This window comes from Pantherophis guttatus, chromosome 11 (genome assembly GCF_059756535.1).
Source record: "Pantherophis guttatus breed Tessera chromosome 11, ASM5975653v1, whole genome shotgun sequence".
Classification (NCBI taxonomy): domain Eukaryota; kingdom Metazoa; phylum Chordata; class Lepidosauria; order Squamata; family Colubridae; genus Pantherophis; species Pantherophis guttatus.
The window spans coordinates 23924176-23944784 of NC_142073.1; the positions used below are offsets into that span (position 1 = coordinate 23924176).

The 20609-nt window shown below is 41.8% G+C and overlaps 1 protein-coding gene across 2 annotated transcripts in view; it reads left to right on the forward strand.

Moving 5' to 3' along the window:
* The window catches only part of GLG1 (golgi glycoprotein 1), an 81691-nt gene that overhangs the window by 20286 nt on the left and 40796 nt on the right, over nucleotides 1–20609 (forward strand). For both annotated transcript variants that reach the window (XM_060681538.2, XM_087877125.1), the window contains exons 2-5: nucleotides 10366–10398; nucleotides 11641–11727; nucleotides 18157–18372; nucleotides 19553–19756. In XM_060681538.2, the coding sequence (XP_060537521.2) occupies nucleotides 10366–10398; nucleotides 11641–11727; nucleotides 18157–18372; nucleotides 19553–19756 (540 nt within the window). The remainder of the gene's footprint in view (nucleotides 1–10365; nucleotides 10399–11640; nucleotides 11728–18156; nucleotides 18373–19552; nucleotides 19757–20609) is intronic.

Genomic DNA, 20609 nt, shown 5'->3' on the forward strand with positions numbered 1-20609 from the left:
CAACTTACGGCCACAATTGAGCCCAAAATGTATGCGTTGTTAAGTGAGAAATTGGTTAAATGAGTTTTGCCTTATTTTACTAACTTTCTTGCTCTTGTGGTTAAGTGAATCACTGAAGTTGTTAAGTTAGTAACATTAAGTGAATCTGGATTTCCCTTTGTGTTTGCTTATCAGAAGGTCGCAAAAGGGGATCACATGACCCCTGGACACTGTAACCCTCATGAATATCAGTCAGTTGTCAAGCATCCAAATATAAACCACGTGACCATGGGGATGCTGCAACGGTCACAAGTGTGAAAAGTCATAAGTCGCTTGTTTCAGTGCTCTTGTAACTTTGAACTGTCACTAAGCGAACAGTCGTAAGTCGAGGACTACCTGTACATCCAGACTGGGCTGCCCTTCTCTTGGCTTTCTGATTGAGAGGGCTCAGGGGTGGGTGAAGCCAGAGGGGAGGGGGCACCCTTCACACTGCAGACCTAGAGAAATCTGCAGCAGGAACCCAGGTTTTTCATTTGGCAAAGGGAGCTGCAACCATCCAAGTAGATCTGCTCAGGATCTACCAGGATATTTCTTTAAAGTGGTTGTAGTGGGACCCTCTGGCTCAAAGGCCAATATAAGCATTTGCAAAGCCTGTCTGTGGGAGTGAGTCGTAGCCCCCCCCCCAGGGGGGGGTCTGTGCTGACCCTTATCAGGCGTCTTGTGAGAAGGAGAACCATCCCATCCAAGTCCAGCTTTTCAGAAGAAGGTGGCTGTGCTGGCGTTTGGCATTTTGGCATTATCTTGTGGGAGGAAGACTTAATTTAAGCAAAATTGATTTAGATCATGGTTTAAAGCCCTGCTCAGGAAAACTCAATGTTAATGATTTAAGTCACTGTCGGAAGAGTTCTATTTAATCATCCATTCAGTAAAAGAAAGTATTTCTTGCCTGATATAGCCTTAATGCATATTAATTATTTTTCTGTGATTGATGTAGATTTCAATTTCAGAAGGTAGGCGCGCACATTATGCAGCAATTGTTAGCTCAGATGTTTTGAGGTGATAGTAGAATAACTTTATTTGGTACCAAAGCAGATACATGCTTGGCATGTCATTAGGCAGCAAACTGGCTCTTGTAGTAATAGGGAAACTATCACTTTAATCACTAAAGAGGCTTTTATGTGTGGCAATAAGCTTATCTATTTTGATAAGCCTTTCCTCAACAAATCACCAAAACATTATTTAAACAACATGGAAGCGTTTCTCTTCTTAACCATGGCTGTACATGAATTTGGGAGAAAAATGAGTACATTCCAAGATAATCCACATATGAAAACATACATGAAGTATTTGGTGCCTGTTTGTAGGGGTGCAGTTTTACTATTCTAACTCTGCAAAATAGAGATCTTTTCCTTTTCAGTTCCGTACATTTTTTCCCAGTTGAGAATTTAGGAGTCCATGGAAAAGGAAACATTTCCCTTTGCATCTTCAGAAGAGGCAACTGCTGTTAGGAGCCAGATTATCGTTTCAGTAGACTGCAAATTCGAGCGCTTAAGTGACCGGAACTTCATTAAAACAATCCCAGGAGGGGATCCTTTGCACTCTGATGTGGTGAAAGTGTTCTATTCAATAATTAATGATGGACATTCAGTCTTGCTTTCTCCAGGGCTGCCGGAAGAAGTCCTCCATGCTCTTTTCCCCAGCCTTCCCATTTATATAAATGTCGCTTGGATCTACTCTATCGTCAAATCCCGTATTCACCGAGAATTGGTGATAAAGGCTGGACCCTCTGTGCTTTGCTTGTTCATCCACCTGCACGAGGATAAACCAGCTCAGTTAATGAGCATATTCACAGACTGTGTGTAGATGTTGTGATTACGATTTATTACATTCTGGTGCTGGGTTCATTATCCCCACAATGCTTTAAGAAAATGGTAAAACCCAATTCAAGTGATTGAAATTGCAATTATTGATATACTTCAAAAAAAATCAACTTTTATCTGTCTTTCTTATGTCCTTGGAATTGAATTTTAAAGTAATTTCAGTTATTCCTCTGGGTAAAAAGCAGATTGAATTTACTCATATATAACCTGAATGAATGGCTGCCTACCTTGAGGGGAGGAGAGGAGGGGAAGGAGTGTATTTTAATTAGGTTGCCCTTTTAACTGATTTCACTAAATATTTTCCAGTGAATCCTAAAAACTAATGGGATTATTGTGACGTAAATATTTGAGAACTGTTCAGAATAATCCTTCATGAAGATAAATTGATATTCCTTAGGGCTCATTGACAGAAAAGATTTCGTTCTTTTGTTGATCAGATAGTCATGCTTTTTTCAGAGAATTTATCATACCATAATATCATATAATAAAAAACAACTAAACTTGATAGTTTGCAAATTTCATTGATCCTTCACTTTCTTGAGGTTCCTGAAAGGAAGCAACAGCTTTTCCTTAATATTGGAAGATAAAGTTATTTTTAAGCTGAATTTGACTTATGTGGCAATAAAAAAGGCATTGACTATTGCCTTTTTTCCAGAATGTTCTGTTTTCGAATAAAGAATGTTCAGTTTTCCAGTCAGATTCCTTCCTTCCTTCCTCCCCTCCCCCCCTCCCTCCATCCCCTGTTTAGCCTCTTTCAGGGTTGGCTAGGTGCTGCTCTCTGTTGCAGCCCTGATAGGACAGGATAGAGCAGGGGTATCAAACTCAAGGCCTGTGGGGTGCTTAGATCTGGCCCATGGGGTTGACCTGGAAAAAGTGAAGGACCGGCTCGCAGTGCTCCTGCCAATGAAAACGGAGCTCAACCCTCCCAAGCTCCCTTTCCGTTGGCAGAGGGTTGCAGGAGGCTGTTGCGGTCGAAAATGGAGCTCGGGAGCCCATTTTCGCTGATGGAGCACTCCGGCCGCCACAGGCGCTCCTGACACGAGTGACGAGCTGGCCACGCCCACCCTGGCTCCCCCGAGGTCAAGTACAACCCTGATACAGCCCTCAATGAAATCGAGTTTTGACACCCCTAGGATAGAGAATAACCTCATCTATATTCTTTTCCTAATTACAAGCAACTGACTTGGATAGTATTTTATTTATTTATTTATTTTATTTATTTGATTTGTATACCGCCCTACTCCCGAAGGACTCAGGGCGGTGAACAGCCAACAATAAAATACATAAATACACAAAATTTAAAAACCCGATAAAATCAAATTAAACTTTTTGGCCCAGACAAATTAAAATACCCCAATAATTTAAAAACAGATTAAAATTTACATATTTTAAAAAGGGAAGAGATCAGGCCAAGCCCGCTTGATGGAATAAAAAGGTCTTCACAGCACGGTGGAAGGATAGTGCTGGGCTATTATGGATAGTTTTTCAGCAGTACGTCTGATTTAAGTGAACAAAGACATGCAACTTTGGGTAACCTCCACTTTTTCAGCAGTTCTAGTTCAATGGGAGGCAAAAAAAATACTGGTACTCTTTGGAAGGTGTTCCTAGATAGCTGTTGAAATGTCTTTTCAAGATTTAGAATCCCTTTTACTACAACTTTTCTGTATATTTACCTATCACCCAGTGATGGGTTGCTGCCGGTTCGGTCCGGTTCTATAGAACCGGTAGTAAAACTGGCAGGAGGCTCCACCCACCCGCCACGACGTCATCATGGGTGATCTGCGCATGCGTGCGCGGAGTCCCGTTGTGAACCGGTAGTAAAGGTAAGTAGAAGCCACCCCTGCTATCACCTCTGATGCCATTGGGCCTTCAGTCAAGAAGAGGGAACGCTTCTCCCCAGCCTTTATGGTGCACTACTGGGGATACATCAGGCAGTGCTTTGCCAAGATTGAATCTGCTGATCTGGTCCACTCCTTTAAGGAGGAGCTGTTGTGCACCCCTCTTGTGAGGTTCATGAATCATGGATTAGGCCAGCAATCCCCAGCTATGGTGGCTTCCTTTTTATGGAACCCTCTTTCTTGAGCGGTAAGGGTGGCCCGTATTCTAAAAGCCTTATTTTCCAGCTCAGTAATTTTAAGGTACCTGGCCTTCTTCATTTTCCACAGTTCCCCAGCTAGCATGTTGTGCAATTATGGTTGTTGAAGGCCATAAGTTTTAAAGTTGCCAAGAGATATTTTAAAAACAGAGCAAAGAAAGCTATTGGCCTTTAGATTAAGTGAGTGGCACTTTTGATAGAGTAGAGGATTTTTAAGTAGGTGATTATTATTATACTTGATGATATTTATTTATTAAATTTGTTTGCCGTCCATCTCACCATGAGGTGACTGGGAGGTTTACAGAGTTAAAAAGAATAAAATGCTATAAAAATGCAATTTATCAACTATAACTAAAAGATGGGGAGGGAAGGAGTAGGAGGAGCGGGGGGGTGGGGGTGGGAGGAGGAGGTGGGAACTGTTGTTAATCTCCCAACCATTTTCAGAGTGATGCTTCCCCATTTTTGTAGAGTGTTTCATCCTGCCCAGATCAGCTAGGATTTGAGTGGGCTATAGATATTGTAAAATAAATGAAATTAAATACTTTATTCTCTGCAGGACATCAGCTCTTCTTTTTCTGTTAAGACATGAAATGCTGTTTAGCTTGCTTTTCTTAAGTATCTGGAAGGAGATACCTCCATCTTCAACCATTTTAGAAAGCCCTGAAGCCTATTATTACAGCCTACTAAAAAGTGACCTAAATTACTAGCCTTGGATACTCTGGAAGTGGTGGCAATTTCAGGAAGCAGATTGGCTGTTCTGGAGACATCCTTCATAGGTCCTTCATATGAAGAGAAGCCAATTTTTATTGCCGTTCAAGGCTGCTGCAGCAGCAGTACAACCAGATTTATAGTTCGGGGCTTTTCATTCTTGTTACCTAGGACATCCTTTTCCTCGATTGCCGTTGGAAGCCAGTTTGGTCTACAGTTCAAAATGTGTATCAGTGATATGGGCTAATTTAGGATTAAAATTAGCCCGTAAATTAGATAAGATATGATTATTGTCATTTTTTACTGTGAGCATACTGGCACATATTAAAAATGAAATTCTGTTGCCCGCTTTCAAAAGAAAACACACACACACACACACAAACTAGCTGGATACCCGTGCTTTGCTACGAAACTATGTGATGGGGCTTGATAAATTGACACTTAAAGTTTGAAAATCAATGAGTAGTTAAAAAAGTGACTGTATTATTTTGTTAGGGATGGTAAGCTAAGTTTCTGTTACAGATGACATAATTGTAAATTTAACAACAATAAACTGAGGAGGAAAATAAGGGGGGGGAATTCTGCCTCTGCCTACCAGCCTCTATTGGTATTCATCTGGCTAGCGTCCTGTCAGTATGTGAGAGAGTTGAGGGGTGTTTGGAAACACAAACAGTATTTGTTGTGTGAGCAAGAAGGAGACTGGGCGCAGCTTAGCTCAATTGTTCTGTAGTAAAGCTGCTTGCTGCTGTGAAAGTAAAACTGAAACTGAAACTCCTCTGCTTGTGCTTTTGCATTTGGAACAGATTTCTTTTCAGGTGGGGAGGGGGGAGTAGGACTCCTTAGTATCAGAGTGTGTTAATAATAATAAAATAGAAAATACTAATGCTCTGATGGTCATTTCGAAAAATCCTTTCTTAGTGAGCACCTAGAAGCCAAGAGAAACATACGTGGCAAATTTCAAGTTTGTAGGCTTTATGGTTCTGGAGATTTTGTGATGATGCGTGAATGGTATTTCGCTTTTACACACACACACACACACACACTAATCTCTGTCCATTTTGAATACATAAAGAGGAAAATTGAGAGTTCGGAAGGTTGATTCTATATGGAACAAAATTGGGACTCAATCTAGTAGTTCTGCTTCGGATACCACGAAACCCCCTCCTGGAAGGTAACAAGGAAAACCTGTCATGGTAAGGATGTGTAGCATCCCAGACAATTCTGCAGACCCTGCTCAAGCGTCGCTTATATGCTATGTATTGGATAGAAGGAAGTGAACTTCCAATAACTTTTCTGCCGTCCTCACCACTCTCTACACTGCCTTCCTGTCCAAAGCTGTAATGCTTCCAAACCACACAGTAATACAATACGACAGGATGCTTTCAATCATCCTCTATAGAAAGTGGTAAGGACAGGAGAAAGAAGATGTGGTCTTCTCAGGTGACACAGAAAATGCAGGTGCTGCCCTGCCCACCTCGCCAGCGTCTCACTGTTGAGCGAGCGAGCTAACCTGCTTGTTAGCTTAAGTTAATATTAAGGTGAGGTCCTCACTTAAAAGGAAGAGTTCATAATCTGCGGAATCCAGATTGAATGATATTCCTGGTGGCTATAAAAACTTGGTTGTCATGTTCTTTTTTTTTGTTCTCCTGATTTTGCTCTGCCAGCATCCAGGGTCGAAGTTTCTTATAATCCTTAAAATTGCATTGCTGGTGTGGTCGTGACCCCTTGTTCTGTATAAAGCAGACTCGTCCCAGATCCGGAGCACTGAAGGGCTTTCAGGGAGCTCTCACCCTGCAAACCCAGGCTTAAAAAAAAAACCTGGGGGTCTAGGGGAGCTCTACCCAGACCCTTCTGCTCTTCTCTCCCCCTTTTTCCCTGGGGGAGAGTTTCGAGCCACTAGACAGCTGATTTCTGCTGTTCTAGCGACAAACGGAATCGCGGGACTGGAGCTCCTAAAGGAGCATCCATCGGGGATCACGGAGCCATCGGAAGTCCCAGGTTGTCATGTTCTTTTTGAAGTAGAAATTTAGCAAGGCACCACAAGAACCCAGGAAGAGTCATTTTTTTTGACCAATCGTGTATGGACAAGTTAGTAAGGCTAGTTAATTTCTAGGTGCTTGGTGGCTGAAGCTTCTAATTGCTACTGTGAGTGAGTAAAAATTCTGAATATATTCCTCCATAACCTGCACTTAGTCTTTGAAGCAAGAACCAAGAGCTAAATTATGGGTAATTGATTTACTGTTACCTTAATTGTAAGCTTTTACTAGATGAGCTTTAAAATTGTTGCATAAATAGCATTATGCTGATATAAAATCATAACTGGTTAGTCTTTGAAGAAAGGACAGGACTGAACATTTATTCACAGAGGGAGGGAGGGACGGGTTTGCCTTGTGCCAGAAGAGAGATACCCTTCAGTAGGTCTGTCAAAATTTAGACCGGCAGTTTCTTTTGCTCACAAACTATATTTAATAAGCGGTGGCAAAATTGTTTATGGAGAAGTGAACTACTTTGCTTTTATAAATATCACATCCTGTTTGCTGGGATGTGGATTTCATTGAAAGACTATATAAAGCATGTCTTACTTCACTCCCTAATCTGGACCTAGAAAAGTAAAATGAAATATAACCTTGCATTTCTCTTTTGTCTAGAATGATGGCCATTGTCCCAGAGCCGAGGTCATAGAGCAACTATCTGGATTCTTAGATATACAAATGATTAACAAGTTAAAATGTTTAAGTGAAAGGTGACATGATTAAATATAAGCCCGGATAGCACTCACATTTAAGTAGTTCTTGTCCTTAGACTTATTTCTTGGGTTGTGGTTCTTAGATTTTGGTCATCCAAAGACTCTTTGAGCAGAAAAAGTTGCATGCTTTTGTTTTGAATACTTTCTGTTGATGTAGTTTGTAAATGGAGCTTGTTCCCTGGTTAAAATAGGGAAGATAGAATGATGATCCCCACAGTGTGCATTGAAAAACAATCGCCCTGTGCTTTGTTTACAATATGTCAGAGGTCTTCAAACTTGGCAGCTTTAAGACTTGTGGTCTTCAACTCCCAGAATTCTGGGAGTTGAAGTCCACAAGTCTTAAAGCTGCCAAGTTTGAAGACCTCTGCAATATGTTATGAACATTTTCTTTATTTTTATCCCACCTTTACTATTTTTATAAAAACTTAAGGCAGCGAACATAGCTAATACTGCTTCCTCCTCTTATTCCCCTCCCCACAACCCTGTGAGGTGGGTTGGGCTGAGAGGGTGACTGGCTCAAAGACATCCACCTGACTTTCATAAACTTCAAACTTCCTCTGACATAGGATGGTTTCTTCCTTTCCTACTCATTTCCTTCAAAGAAGTTGTTTGGATAAAATGGTAGCAAATGTCTGGCTTGTAGGAAGTCTGAAACATTCCGAATTGTTGCTGTAAAACAGTGTTTCTCAACCTTGGTAGCTTGAAGATGCTGGCTGGGGGAGTCTGGGAGTTGAAGTCCACCCATCTTCAAGCTACCAAGGTTGAGAAACACTGCTCTAAAACCTGTACAGGTAGTCCTCGACTTACAACGGTTCATACAGTGGCTGTTCGAAGTTAGAACATCACTGAAAAAAGTGACTTAAGACCATTTTTCACACTTACAACTGTTTGCAGTATCCTGTGGTCACGTGATCAAAATTCAGCAGTTTGGCAACTGGTTCATATTTATGATGATTGCAGTGCCCTGGGGTCATGTGATCCCCTTTTGCGACCTTCTGACAAAGTCAATGGGGAAGGGAGATTCACTTAACAACCACGGTACTAATTTATCAACTGCAGTGATTCATTGAGCAACTGTTGCAAGAAATGCCATAAGTTGGGGCAAATTCACTTAACTGTCTTGCTTAGCCACATATGTTTTGCGTTTAATTTTGGTCATACCTGTATACCGTTAAACTGGATTTCCTCGAGATGTTTTGGATTGAGCTCCCACAATTCCAAATTGCTGACCCTGTTGGTTGGACATGGCCTGTGCTCAGTCGTTCAGGCCTTGGTCATCTCATGGTTGGGGTATTGTAATGCGCTGAACATGGGGCTACCCTTGAAGAGCATTTGGAAGCTACAGCGAGTACAGAATGCGACAGCTTGGGTAGTTTTGGGGTCCCCAGGAATGGCGCCTGTAATACCACTACTCCGCGAACTCCCTTGGTTACCTGTCTGCCTCTGGGTGCAATTCAAGGTATTGGTGACCACCTTCAAAGCCCTTCATGGCATGGGTCCAGATTACGTGAGGGACCACCTCACCCCACTGGGATTGGCCCATACCACTCGTGCTGGCAGAGGAGGCATGCTACAGGTCCCGTCAGCCCAAAGGATCCAGGAGGAGGGCGTTCTCTACGTTGGCTCCTGCCCTCTGGAACATACCCCCACCCCTTTGATGTGGGGTTGGCCCCTAACCCTGCTATCTTTTCCTAAGGGCCTAAAGACGTGGCTGTGCCAGTTGGCTTGGGGCACCAGTGCAACACAATGGACGTGGTTGATTGAGTAATAACAAATCCCATCTCCCTCCATTCGGCCCCCACCCTCCCTGTGTGTCCTTGATTTTAATGTCTGGTTTTAATTTTTTCTGTTTTAACTGTATTTTGTAACTGTAAGCTGCCCAGATTTACCGTATGGTAAGATGGGCGGCCAATAAATTGTAATAAATAAATAATAGGGAAAGGGGGAGGCCTGAGAGTCAAGGCAAACTTCAGTGGGCTCCTGAGCTAATAATTGGGCTGTTTGTGGACAGTATGCTTCCTCACTATGATGCCCTCCAGAGGTTTCAACGATAGCTTCAATTGCAGTCCTTGTCCCATGACCTACGTTGACAGGGAATTGATGGAGGTTGGAATCCAGCATTAAATTTATAAACATTTTAGGGTGTCCTTTGCCCAGGAATGTGCCTAGTTGACGAAAGGAAAAAACGTAGTAGACATAAGAAAAATGAAGGATATCAAGGGGCAAATGTATACGTTTTTAAACATGGTTGAAAATATTTCAGGGTAGTGAAGTGGTACCCCAAATAGACAAGGAATATAAACCAAAGGCATATGAGAAAAACTTGTTCTGCTTCGGCTGGGTATGTGTACAGTGGAATCTCCTTGAATTTGGTCCTTTGTTTCAGTCACATCTGGGAGGGGGAGGAAAGAATCCACTTATCTTAAGATGCTTGTTGAATTGAGATGACTTCTTGGCTTTTGCTTAGATCGGGTCAAAAGCAGATGGTGTGATGCTCTCATCATTGTCAGTTTTTCTCCTTCCCATAAAACGATAATTCGTAATTGCAATTGTGACTGATGGTCAGGAAAAAAATGTGAAGTGTTCCACCATCTTAAGAACAACTGAAGCTTTATTAGCGAAATCCTGCTGGCCTTTATTGCTTAGAGCTCCAGCTTGTCTAAAGTCGATTGCTTTGTGAAATAAGACTTGTGGAAAAGCAACCTAAGTGGAACATTCGGAAAGGAAACTTAGTTGATGCCTTTGCGTTGAAGCTAATTCCTTGGTGGTAGCCATTGATTAGACAAGATAAACCGGTATTTAATCTGCGGGCTGCTCACTTTGGGAGAGCAGTTTGCCAGGTTGGTTTGCTCATGCACATTACTTTGAGACAATAGCATTGGCTGATTTGCGGGGAAGGAAAGCAGGGTATCCTGACCTCTGAATTAATACCATTTTGTTTTCTTTTCTATTTCTAGCCGGATAACGAAATCTCTTCTGACTGCAACCACGTAAGTGTGCTTTTTGAAAAAAAGGCTTGGCACATATTGTTTCAAGAGCACTGAGCGCATTTGTTTTGACAAAAGGGAAGTTCATGGGATCCTGACTAACTCCTCCAAATGGAAACGTAAAGAAAAGTAAAGAAACGGCTTTCTTTTTCTTTTCTATGGCTGCCTATCTAGGCAAGTCAGAATTCTGTTTCTTGGGAAATATTGTTGGAAAGGCATTGTGCTCGAAAGGCAAACCTTTCCTAGGCATACAATCAATCATTATCGTTTTCCTTTAAGCTTCTGAGGGGAATGCAACCGAATAAACTTCCCTGCATTTAGCAATTACTTAGTTTGTGCTCTAAAACAATTTCTGTTCAGTCAGCTCATTGTTTTGTCATTTCTCCTTTTGCTGCCCTAATCTCTTGCTCCAGTTCACCTCTGGTCTCTGCTGCTCTATGCTGGATGCCTTTTGGAAGAGGTTCATGTAAAAAAAAAAAAAAAACCAGCTCCCTTATCTCTGTATTTAGGGGCACAAATTGTTCCCTTAAAAGTTCTCTATGCTAATTGTCATTGACTTGCCTGCAACAATTATTCAGTGGCTTATAATAGTAAAACCTATTAAAGCATATCAACAAATAAGGAATGGAAATACATATACACCAATGTTTGCCAACCTTAGCAACTTTAAGATGTGTGGACCTCAACTCCCAGAGATCCCAGCTAACATCGCTGGCTGGAGAATTCTGGGAGTTGAAATGTACACATCTTAAAAGTGGCCAGGTTTGAAAAAAATACTCACATACTGGTAGTCACAATTTACTACCATAGTCACTGACATGGCAATAAGATGGAATAGTTGTCAGTAGGGACATTAATACAAAAGCTTAAGTCTTGATCCAATTTACACTTTCTTTGCTTTTGGATTCTTTCTGTCATGTAGAGACAAAGAATAAATTTCATTTACCTTCAGAAAGAAAAAAAATCTGATCTACATGCTGCCTTATTCTTAAAGATCAGAATGCAAAGTTTAATATGCAGAAAATGTTGTTTTATACAGTACATTTTGGAATTGCCCAGAGTTTGTTAAAATACATTTTGGGAGTTGCTCAGATCAATAAATTAATCTAAATTAAAGCTCTGATATCACAGGAAAAATGTTGTCAGATTTATGTTAGATCAGATTGAGCTATTGCTTTAAAAAAGATCCCAAAATAGCATTTTTAAATGCTAAGTTTTGTCTTTTGTTTCTTGTTTTCCCTTTAGCTGTTGTGGAACTACAAATTGAACCTGACTACAGATCCAAAATTTGAATCGGTGGCTAGAGAGGTTTGCAAATCCACTATATCAGAGGTAATTTGATTTCGGAGGGAGGTGGACAGAGGCTGGAACCTGACTACCTTTTTCTGAAAAACAGAGAGTAAAAAATGAAAGCATTGAGTTATTCTTCCAAAAAGTATATTTATTTATTTGTTTATTTATTTATTTATTGGTTCGATTTATATGCCGCCCTTCTCCGGAGACTCAGGGCAGCTTACAATGCGTTAAGCAATAGCCTTCATACTTTTGTATATACCTGCTTAGTAGGGCTTTTGCACACACACACCCAAGCGGTTTTCTATTTTATACAAAGTCAGTTTATTGCCCCCACAAACGGGGTCCTCATTTTACCTACCTCGAAAGGATGGAAGGCTGAGTCAACCTTGAGCCTGGTGAGCCTGGTATAAATATCTTCTGAATTGATTTTGTTTCTTTTTGAAACATGTTTTAAAAAACCACTAACCTCCATTCCAGATTTAGTATATGCTTTTTTGCTAGTTATGAAAAATGTGAGAGCAATGCATTAAAAAGTAATGGGAGTTTCAAGCTCCTTTCTCAATCTGCGATTCAGGATCTTTGTCATTAAATACGGTGCATTTATTTCTTGTCCGACTATATCCCCAGTGAACGCAATTAATTTTATGCATTTGGGATGGAGGGAGTAGGAGTTGCACAATTCATTTATCATTTTTGGAGGAGTCAAGATTGAGTAGCTCTGCTTTTAAGATGTACTATAGTTTTCATACTGGACCAGTATGGGTGGTCATGGAGCTTCAAAATCTGACAAAATAGGATAACTTGCTATGGCCAACTCACCATGGCCAACTTCCCAGAACAGTTCAACAATTCAATTTAATTACTTGAAGTAATTTAAAAATTATTTTAGTTTTGGTCATTCTGGTTTCATTTTGTCCCTCTTTTGGTATCCTTTCTTTAATGATTTTATTCCACCATTTCTTTGATATTAGTTTAACTCTTGTCCCGTGGCGAGTTGTCACAGGACAAGTGGTGAGTGGGCCGTAGCAAGTTGTCGTAGACCCAAAATCTGAGCCAAAGAATTACAAAGATTCTCCTTAACAGACTTTAACAGAGGGTTAAATGCCAACTGCAAGGAAGAGAGAAAGAGTTGAAATCTCTTCCTCGAACATTAGTATCCCGCCTGCAGGCTGCACCTTTCTCTCTTTGTCCTTATCAGGGTTGATAATGTCTATTTAAGTGTTAGAGATAATGAGGGCTTGCTAAGAAAATGTACTGGCTACCTCAGAGGAGGCAGTTGTGAGATCATGTTTTTAAAAATATCTCCATGAACCATACCAGATTTTCCAGCTGGTACTGTTTACAAACTGCCCTTTTTTGGCATGGTGCTTGAGTGGATAACTGGGTACATCTAGTGCTGTGCCAGTGTGTGCCACTGATGACACCGGAATGCTGTGCTGAGTTTGATTTTGTTTTTAATTTTCGAATTGCAGCCACCTTGAGTAGTCTGCTAGGGAAAGTAGGGAACTTATTCTCTGAAAGGGGAAGTGGAATCAGTACAAATCTTCTAATTGCTTGGATTATTCAGAAGTATGTGGTGCCACTGATCATAGTTTGATGGAATCTGGGAGGTGTGAGGAGTCTTTTTGTTTGAGTTTGGCATCCAGTATAGGTGTCAACTTGCAGGGAAGTTGAAGAAAAAAGCGATTGATTGATTGATTGATTGATTGGTTCGATTTATGTGCCGGCCTTCTCCGGAGACTCAGGAAGGCTTACAATGCATTAAGCAATAGCCTTCATACTTTTGTATATACCTGCTTAGTAGGGCTTTGCCCCCCCTCTCCCCCCCCAAGGGAGGAAAGTTAACTGGCAAAAGTCTGGCGTGAAATCTCAGCTCTGGCTTTACGCTACTGTAACTCACTTTTTTTTAAAAAAAAAAAAATTAAATTTATATGCCGCCCTTCTCCAGAGACTCAGGGCGGCTTACAATGCTTTTAGCAATAGCCTTCATACTTTTGTATATTTATACAAAGTCAGGTTATTTCCCCCACAATCTGGGTCCTCATTTTACCTACCTCAGAAGGATGGAAGGGTGAGTCAACCTTGAGCCTGGTGAGATTTGAACTTGCAGTAATTGCAGGCACCTAAGTGCTACTTAAAAGTATTTAGTCTGCTGCGCCACCAAGGCTCTTGATTAAAAATATGTGTCATTTATCCATGAATGCTATAGGGCTCCATCTTTTAGCATTTGTGTGAAATTGCTGAGAGGGTCTCTTAAGATGAAGATGAACAGTATACCTATTTCTGCTGTTTAATTGACACTAACGTAGTAGTGAATGAAGCTATTCCAATGAAGTCCCTCTGGAACTGAACAGTTGCTTTCATAGCCTCCCCCTAGAACAAGGGTGTCAAACTCTCCGCGGTGCGTTGCTGTCACGTGACGTTTCGCAACATTTATCCCATTCATGGAGCTGGGGTGGGCGTGGTCTGCATGTGACTTATCTGGCCTGCGGGCCGCCAGTTTGAGACCCCTGCCCTAGAAGAAAATATACAGACACTCACAAAAGAGCATTCGTCAATAGTTTCTAAAAAGGAGGCACAACCCAGCATTCCCGCGACAGGAAGAAAGTATTCCAGATTTTCCTAGGGGAGGGGGGAAAGGCAAATATTGGTGATAGGAAGTTCAGAACTTCCTATCACCTAGTTAGAGGAACAGAAACTATAGTCTGCAGACCAGGCAGTCAACCTGGAGCAAAAATCAAGTACCTTCCTAAAATAATCAACCCCACAGATTACTACCCCTTTCTTCTCCTACACGTGTGGACCAATGACACAATAGTGAATCTGAAAACAATAACAAGAGATTACGAAGAGCTAGAGAAGAACGTTAAAGAATTAGGAGTACAATAAATAAAAAGCCAACAATCAATGAGGCAGCCACAGTCTCAGCAGTCTTCCTCCATGGTGATCATTGTCGAGGGTTATGAGGAGGCTGGGAAAGGATTGGAAGAAAATAATTATAAACAATCAGGAGGCAGAGGCTGGGTCAGTCAACATCTTATCTCATTAGTTTAGCCCAGGTGGCAAGAAAGCCAAGAAGGAGCATTTCAGATCATTCAGGAAACGTCATATTAATGAACTCCTGGAGGTAGGAAAATCCCCTTACAGCTTTCTAGATTTTTTATTTACGTCCAGACCAGGGGTGAAATGCTCCCGGATCGGACCGGATTGCCTGGTCTGGTAGCGATCTTGGCCGTTGGTTTGGCGATCTGGTAGCGATGGTGGAGCGAAGCTCCGCCCACCCACCTAGTGTCATTACTTCCCGGTTTTAACCAGGAAGTAATGTGTATTTTACCTTCTGCGCAGAAGGTTTTGTGCGCGCACGTGATGCGTGTGTGCTTCCAAACCGGTAAGGAAGGTAAGTAGATTTCACCCCTGCTCCAGGCTACCATTAAATGAGACCTTACTCAAATCTGGGTAGCTTTCCTATCCTTGAGCTTGCCCAGCTGCATGGCAAGCAGGTCTGCCAAATTTCAAGGCTTTTTGCATGGCCCCTTCTCAAATGAAGGCACTGACTCTCCCAGCTCACTCTGTTAAAGCCCTGTCAAATCCACCAAAGAGCCACAATCAAGTCCGCAAATGGCTGCAGACAACCACAGAAACAGCCATTCTACTTCATCATAGGCCAGAGACCAGAAGGAATTCCAGATAACATGGCCAGAGGTCTTAATTACCTTAGCAGAAACCTTCTGTTTTGTGTTCTGCTTGTTCCTTCTGCTGTTAGTCAAAGCAATTGAGAAAACAAATTAGCCGAGCAAGCCATACCTAAGTCAGTGACTCTGGCTTGTTCCAGAGCCATGATGGCGCAGTGGCTAGAATGCAGTATTGCAGGTAATCTCTGCTGACTGCCAGCAGTTCTGAGTCTTTGGAGTCCTGAGTCTTCGGAGAGGGGCAGCATACAAATGTAATTAATAATAAATAATAAATTAATAAATTAATAAAGTTCGATCCTGGCTGGCTCAAGGTTGACTCAGCCTTCCATCCTTCTGAGATAAAATGAGGACCCAGATTGTTGCGGGCAATAAGCTGACTCTATAAACCGCTCAGAAAGGGCTGTAAAGCACTGTGAAGCGGTATATAAGTGCTATTGCTACTATTCAACGAACGATAATGAAAACTCCTGGGCACAGACATAGCCAGGATGTATCGTCTTTCACACATGCGTGCAACTGAATGTATGACAAACTGGAAAGCAGGATTTAACGGAAACTTACACACAAAGCTGCGATCCTCTCAACAGTACAAGTGAAGTTTCTAAGAGTGCCTCAGATTCTCCAGTAGCTGCTGATGGAAGAGGATATCTATCACCTGTTGCAAAATCTTTAATTTGGATCTTGCACGGAGCCAAGAGTTGGTTTTGAAGGCTAAAATGCCCCATGGAATTACCAGTCTTCTGGTAATCATTTGTATATTATAGTTAGCTAATTCTCTTTTGTTTGGTCCAATAAATTAAATATTAAGTCATAAAACAGTGCCAGTAGCTGACCACTAAGTTGACTAAAGGTTGTACTGATTGTTTAGGGCTCGGCCATTTCATGCCTTCACCCTCGAGTTGTTTTTAGGCTATTTGTCATCAGATAAAATACCCCAGGAGAGATTTTACTCAAATATTGTTTACTGACTCTAAGCGAAAAACTTCTCAATGCGAAAAAGACAATTGAGGATTTTAGTTGGGTAATGCTTTATGCAGCTTGTCTCTAGTAGTGAGACAGGCGTTGACAGCAGAACCACCAGTAAATGATTCTTTAAAAATGCACTTGGATTGGCAACACCAACTGCACACAATAGTTTTATTTGATTAATTTCCCCGCTGCAAGAATAGTCACACACATAGTTTTTATTAAAGAGGAATTGTAAGAGAGAACTTGGTGTTCAGCTTTCAGTATAATAGGTGGGGTTCCCCCCCCCCCCGAACTTTTCTTCCTTCAGGGAACCTATTCTGTATTGTCTAGTAAGAAGATGGGAAAATAGCTTGTTCTTTTTGTGTTTGTTGCAGCTATAAAATACTCCAGACATTCAATACATGACACCACCTAATTGAAATTTCTGCAATCACAGCATTCCATCTGAGTTGGCCCCTCCATTTCTTTTGAAACTACTCATTTTTGAAAAAAGTCTGTCCTTTTCCAAGAATACATTCACTTGCATGGGTACCTTTGCAACTAAGGCACGAGTACAAAATAGATCATTCTTTTTCCCTGGTGCAAACAGATAAAATCTGAATTTAAACAGGATAGTTTAAGAAGGGCCACTGCCACTTCACTATATAATGCAGCAGCTGTAGCCCCAGCATTTTGGGTGCCAGGGACCGATTCTATGACGGACGGTTGTGGGAGGGAGGGGTGTGGTTTATCCTGAGTCCTGCACATCTGCAGATGGGGCTTCGTTCGCTTGTGCGGCCTGGCTCTTGGCAGGCCGCAGGCCGGGAGTTGGCAACCCCTCATATAATAGGTTTCCTTTATAGACAAATGAGAAGGCTATTGCAGATCAGGTTTCTTGCCTTTGTGTAAACCCAGTTCTGTATAATTAGAAATATTGCTTTTAAAATTGTAGCATAAAAAGAGTGAATGTAATGATTTTGTTAGGTCAAGGTTTACTTGATGAGAATTAAAATTATCATTGTTTAAACAAGTTTTCCAATTGCAGACATTTGTGATGCCTCATTACAGTTGTTTTAAGGGTGTGATTCCACAACTAATACCTATTTCTAAATATTCACTAGGACTAGGTAATCCATTTGTGGTTAAGTGGTTTAGATAATCCTTCTGTGGTTAAGTGGTTCTACTAGTCACTCCCATTTACTCTTGGACTTGTTCAGTTGTACCACTGGGGATTTGCTCCTGACTTTACTCATCAAGGCAATTGCTTTGAGTCTCTGGATTTGGTTGAATGGCTTCAAGGTTCCTGGTCTGCTCTGGTGTTTATTTTCCTGCTTTGGAGGAGAACTGTGATATTTCCCCTTGGATTTAGTTCATGGACAGTAATGATAAAAGCCACCAGTCACTTCAAAACCACCTCTGTGGAGGTTGCTCATTCTAGAGCAAAGATGTCCAACCTGGGAACTTTAAGATCTGTGGACCTCAGCTCTCAGAATTCCCCAGCCAGCATCTCTGGCTGGGGAATTCTGGGAGTTGAGGTCCACAAGTCTTAAAGTTGCCAAGGTTGGACACTCTAATTCTGGAGTTTCATCTCGGCTTCTCAGAGTGAGCAACCAAACTGACATGTTAACATTTCATTCCCTGAATACTTGTAGGGAATCCATGACTGCTGAAGCCTTAATATCTGTTCTAGCCCTTTTCTCTGAAAATTGGAGTCTGGGTTTTTACTCTGTCCTGAAAACTAATGGACCGGAAACTTGGGAAACTAAATTCTCCACAAGACCCAGGCAAGGCATGTGTTCATTTTATCATGGATTTTTCTGAACAGATCAAAGAGTGTGCTGATGAACCAGTTGGAAAAGGTTATTTGGTATCCTGCTTGGTGGAGCACAGAGGAAACATCACCGAATACCAGTGTCACCAGTACATCACCAAAATGACAGCCATAATTTTCAGCGATTACCGCCTGATCTGTGGATTTATGGATCACTGCAGGTCTGATATTAACCTCCTGAAGTGTGGCAGTATTCGACCGGGAGAAAAGGTAATCTATTTGAAAATCTATTTTGATTCTTTATCTATTAATTTTGGGGAGGAGCATCATTTCTCTAAAGAAGGAAGTTCTCTAACCTGCTTTGAAGAAGCCAGTTGGAAGATCATGGCTAAAAGTCTGTAGAGATTCTCAGTCATCCAGGTCACGGTTGTCCCAAAGGTGCTTTTTCAGGAGGCAACTGGACTTTCTTGTTTTTTCTTTTTAAGACGTTTCGCTTCTCATCCAAGAAGCTTCTTCAGCTCTGACTGGATGGTGGGGAAGGGAAGGATTTAGCTATTCAATTTGGGATGGACACCCTTGGAACGGTGTGGGAGTATGAACGGATTTCCAGAGAAAACAATTGCAGACTACAGGAACCATTTGCACCACTCAGGTGACCCTGAGGACACAGGTAAACCTCCAAGTGGCCTCAATGACTCTCTAAAAGGATGCAAATGACCAGCTGTCTGCAAGGAATATAAATCCTTCCATTCGCCACCATCCAGTCAGAGCTGAAGAAGCTTCATGGATGAGAAGTGAAACGTCTTCAAAGAAAAAATCAGAAAGTCTAGTTGCCTCCTGAAAAAGCACCTTTAGAAGATAATGGCTAGATTTCTTATTTTTATATGGAATTTGTGTTATTATCTGGACATGTTTATGGCAAGAGTCAGTTGGCCTTTGATTGACTGAGAATGCCCTTAGATTGAAGTTATCATTGGGATTGGTGTTCGGTTTTATTTTCAAAACAGGTAGTTCTCAATTTATGACAACAGTAGGGATAAAAATTTCTATTGCTAATGATATGGTCATTAAGTGAGTTGCCACCAATTTTATAATTTTTTTGGTCACCATATATTGTTAAGCAAATGACTGTAGTCATTCAATGAATCATATAGTCACTAAGTGAATCTAGCTCCCCGCATTGATTTTGCTTGTCAGAAGCTCTCAGAGAAGGTTACAAATGATGATCACATGATCCCAGGATGCCACAGCGGTCATAAACACGTCAGTTGGCAAGCACTCAAAGTTTGATCATGTGACCATGAGGATCCTGCAATAGTTGTAATTCACTTTATTTCAGTCCTGTTGTAACTTTGAACGGTGGTTAAATGAATGGCCGTAAGTCAAAAACCGCCTATAAATTGTACCAAATATTTTTTTGCTGTTGAACAATTTCATTCTCCGCGTGCAGGATGCCCATTCTCAAGGGGAAGTGGTAGCCTGCCTGGAGAAAGGGCTGGTAAAAGTGGCAGAGGATAACGAGCATCGCATCAAAGTCTCAGAGTCGTGCATGAAGGCGATTCTCCGAGTGGCGGAGCTGTCATCGGATGACTTCCACCTGGACCGGCATCTCTATTTTGCTTGCCGAGATGATCGGGAACACTTTTGTGAAACTGTAAGTTTCTGCTTAGCTTTCTCCTCTTCCTTAGCTAAAATGTCCCCCTTCAGCAAATCTGGCTGGCTTGACGACTCCCCCCCCCCTCCCCGGAAGCTTCTCCAAATACCTCTCCAGATGTCATCTTGGGGGAGGATGAACCAGTTCCAGGCACTTCAGGAGGGGATTTGGTCAATGGCTCTGAGCAGCCATCTGAGAGGGATTTGGCTGAAGCACAGCTGCAGCAGGGCAGCCCTGGGGCTTCAGGTGGGGAAAGCATGCAGCTGCAGCCAGTCAGGGATGAGGAAGAGGAACTGCCTTCTGCACCTGATCCAAGAACAGTAAGGCAGAGAAAAGGCAGGAGCAGAGAAGGTCAGCCAGATTACTTGCAAGGAGGCAGCCTCGCCCTGCTTGATGGGCTGCAGCAGAAGCTGGCTTTTTAACACAGCAGACAGATGGAGGCAATGCTGGGAATGACGTGTTCGTTTCCTAGCAGTGTGTTTTCTGCTGGTTGTGATTCCTGCCTTGCTTTGGATTGACACCTTGACTTGGATTGTGCCTTGTGAACTCTGGGCCTTTTTTTTTTTTTTTGTCTTGTCAACCCTCTTGTGTTGTGGATTTAATTTTGTCTGGTGAGTTTATCTCATTTGGAAAACTTTCAAGTGCCTTGTGGACTCTTTGGCCCTTGCTCTGTGGACTAGCATTGGTCTGCTTGTGGCTGCGTTTTTGGTGAAGGGAATTGCTGGAGAATATTAATAAGCCCACTAAACTATGGTTATGTGGTTTGGAATGGCCTCTTTTGGGATGGGGTTCCTCCAGCCCAGCAATGAACAGAAAAGAAAGAAGAGGAAAAAGCCAATAATATGGCCTGCAT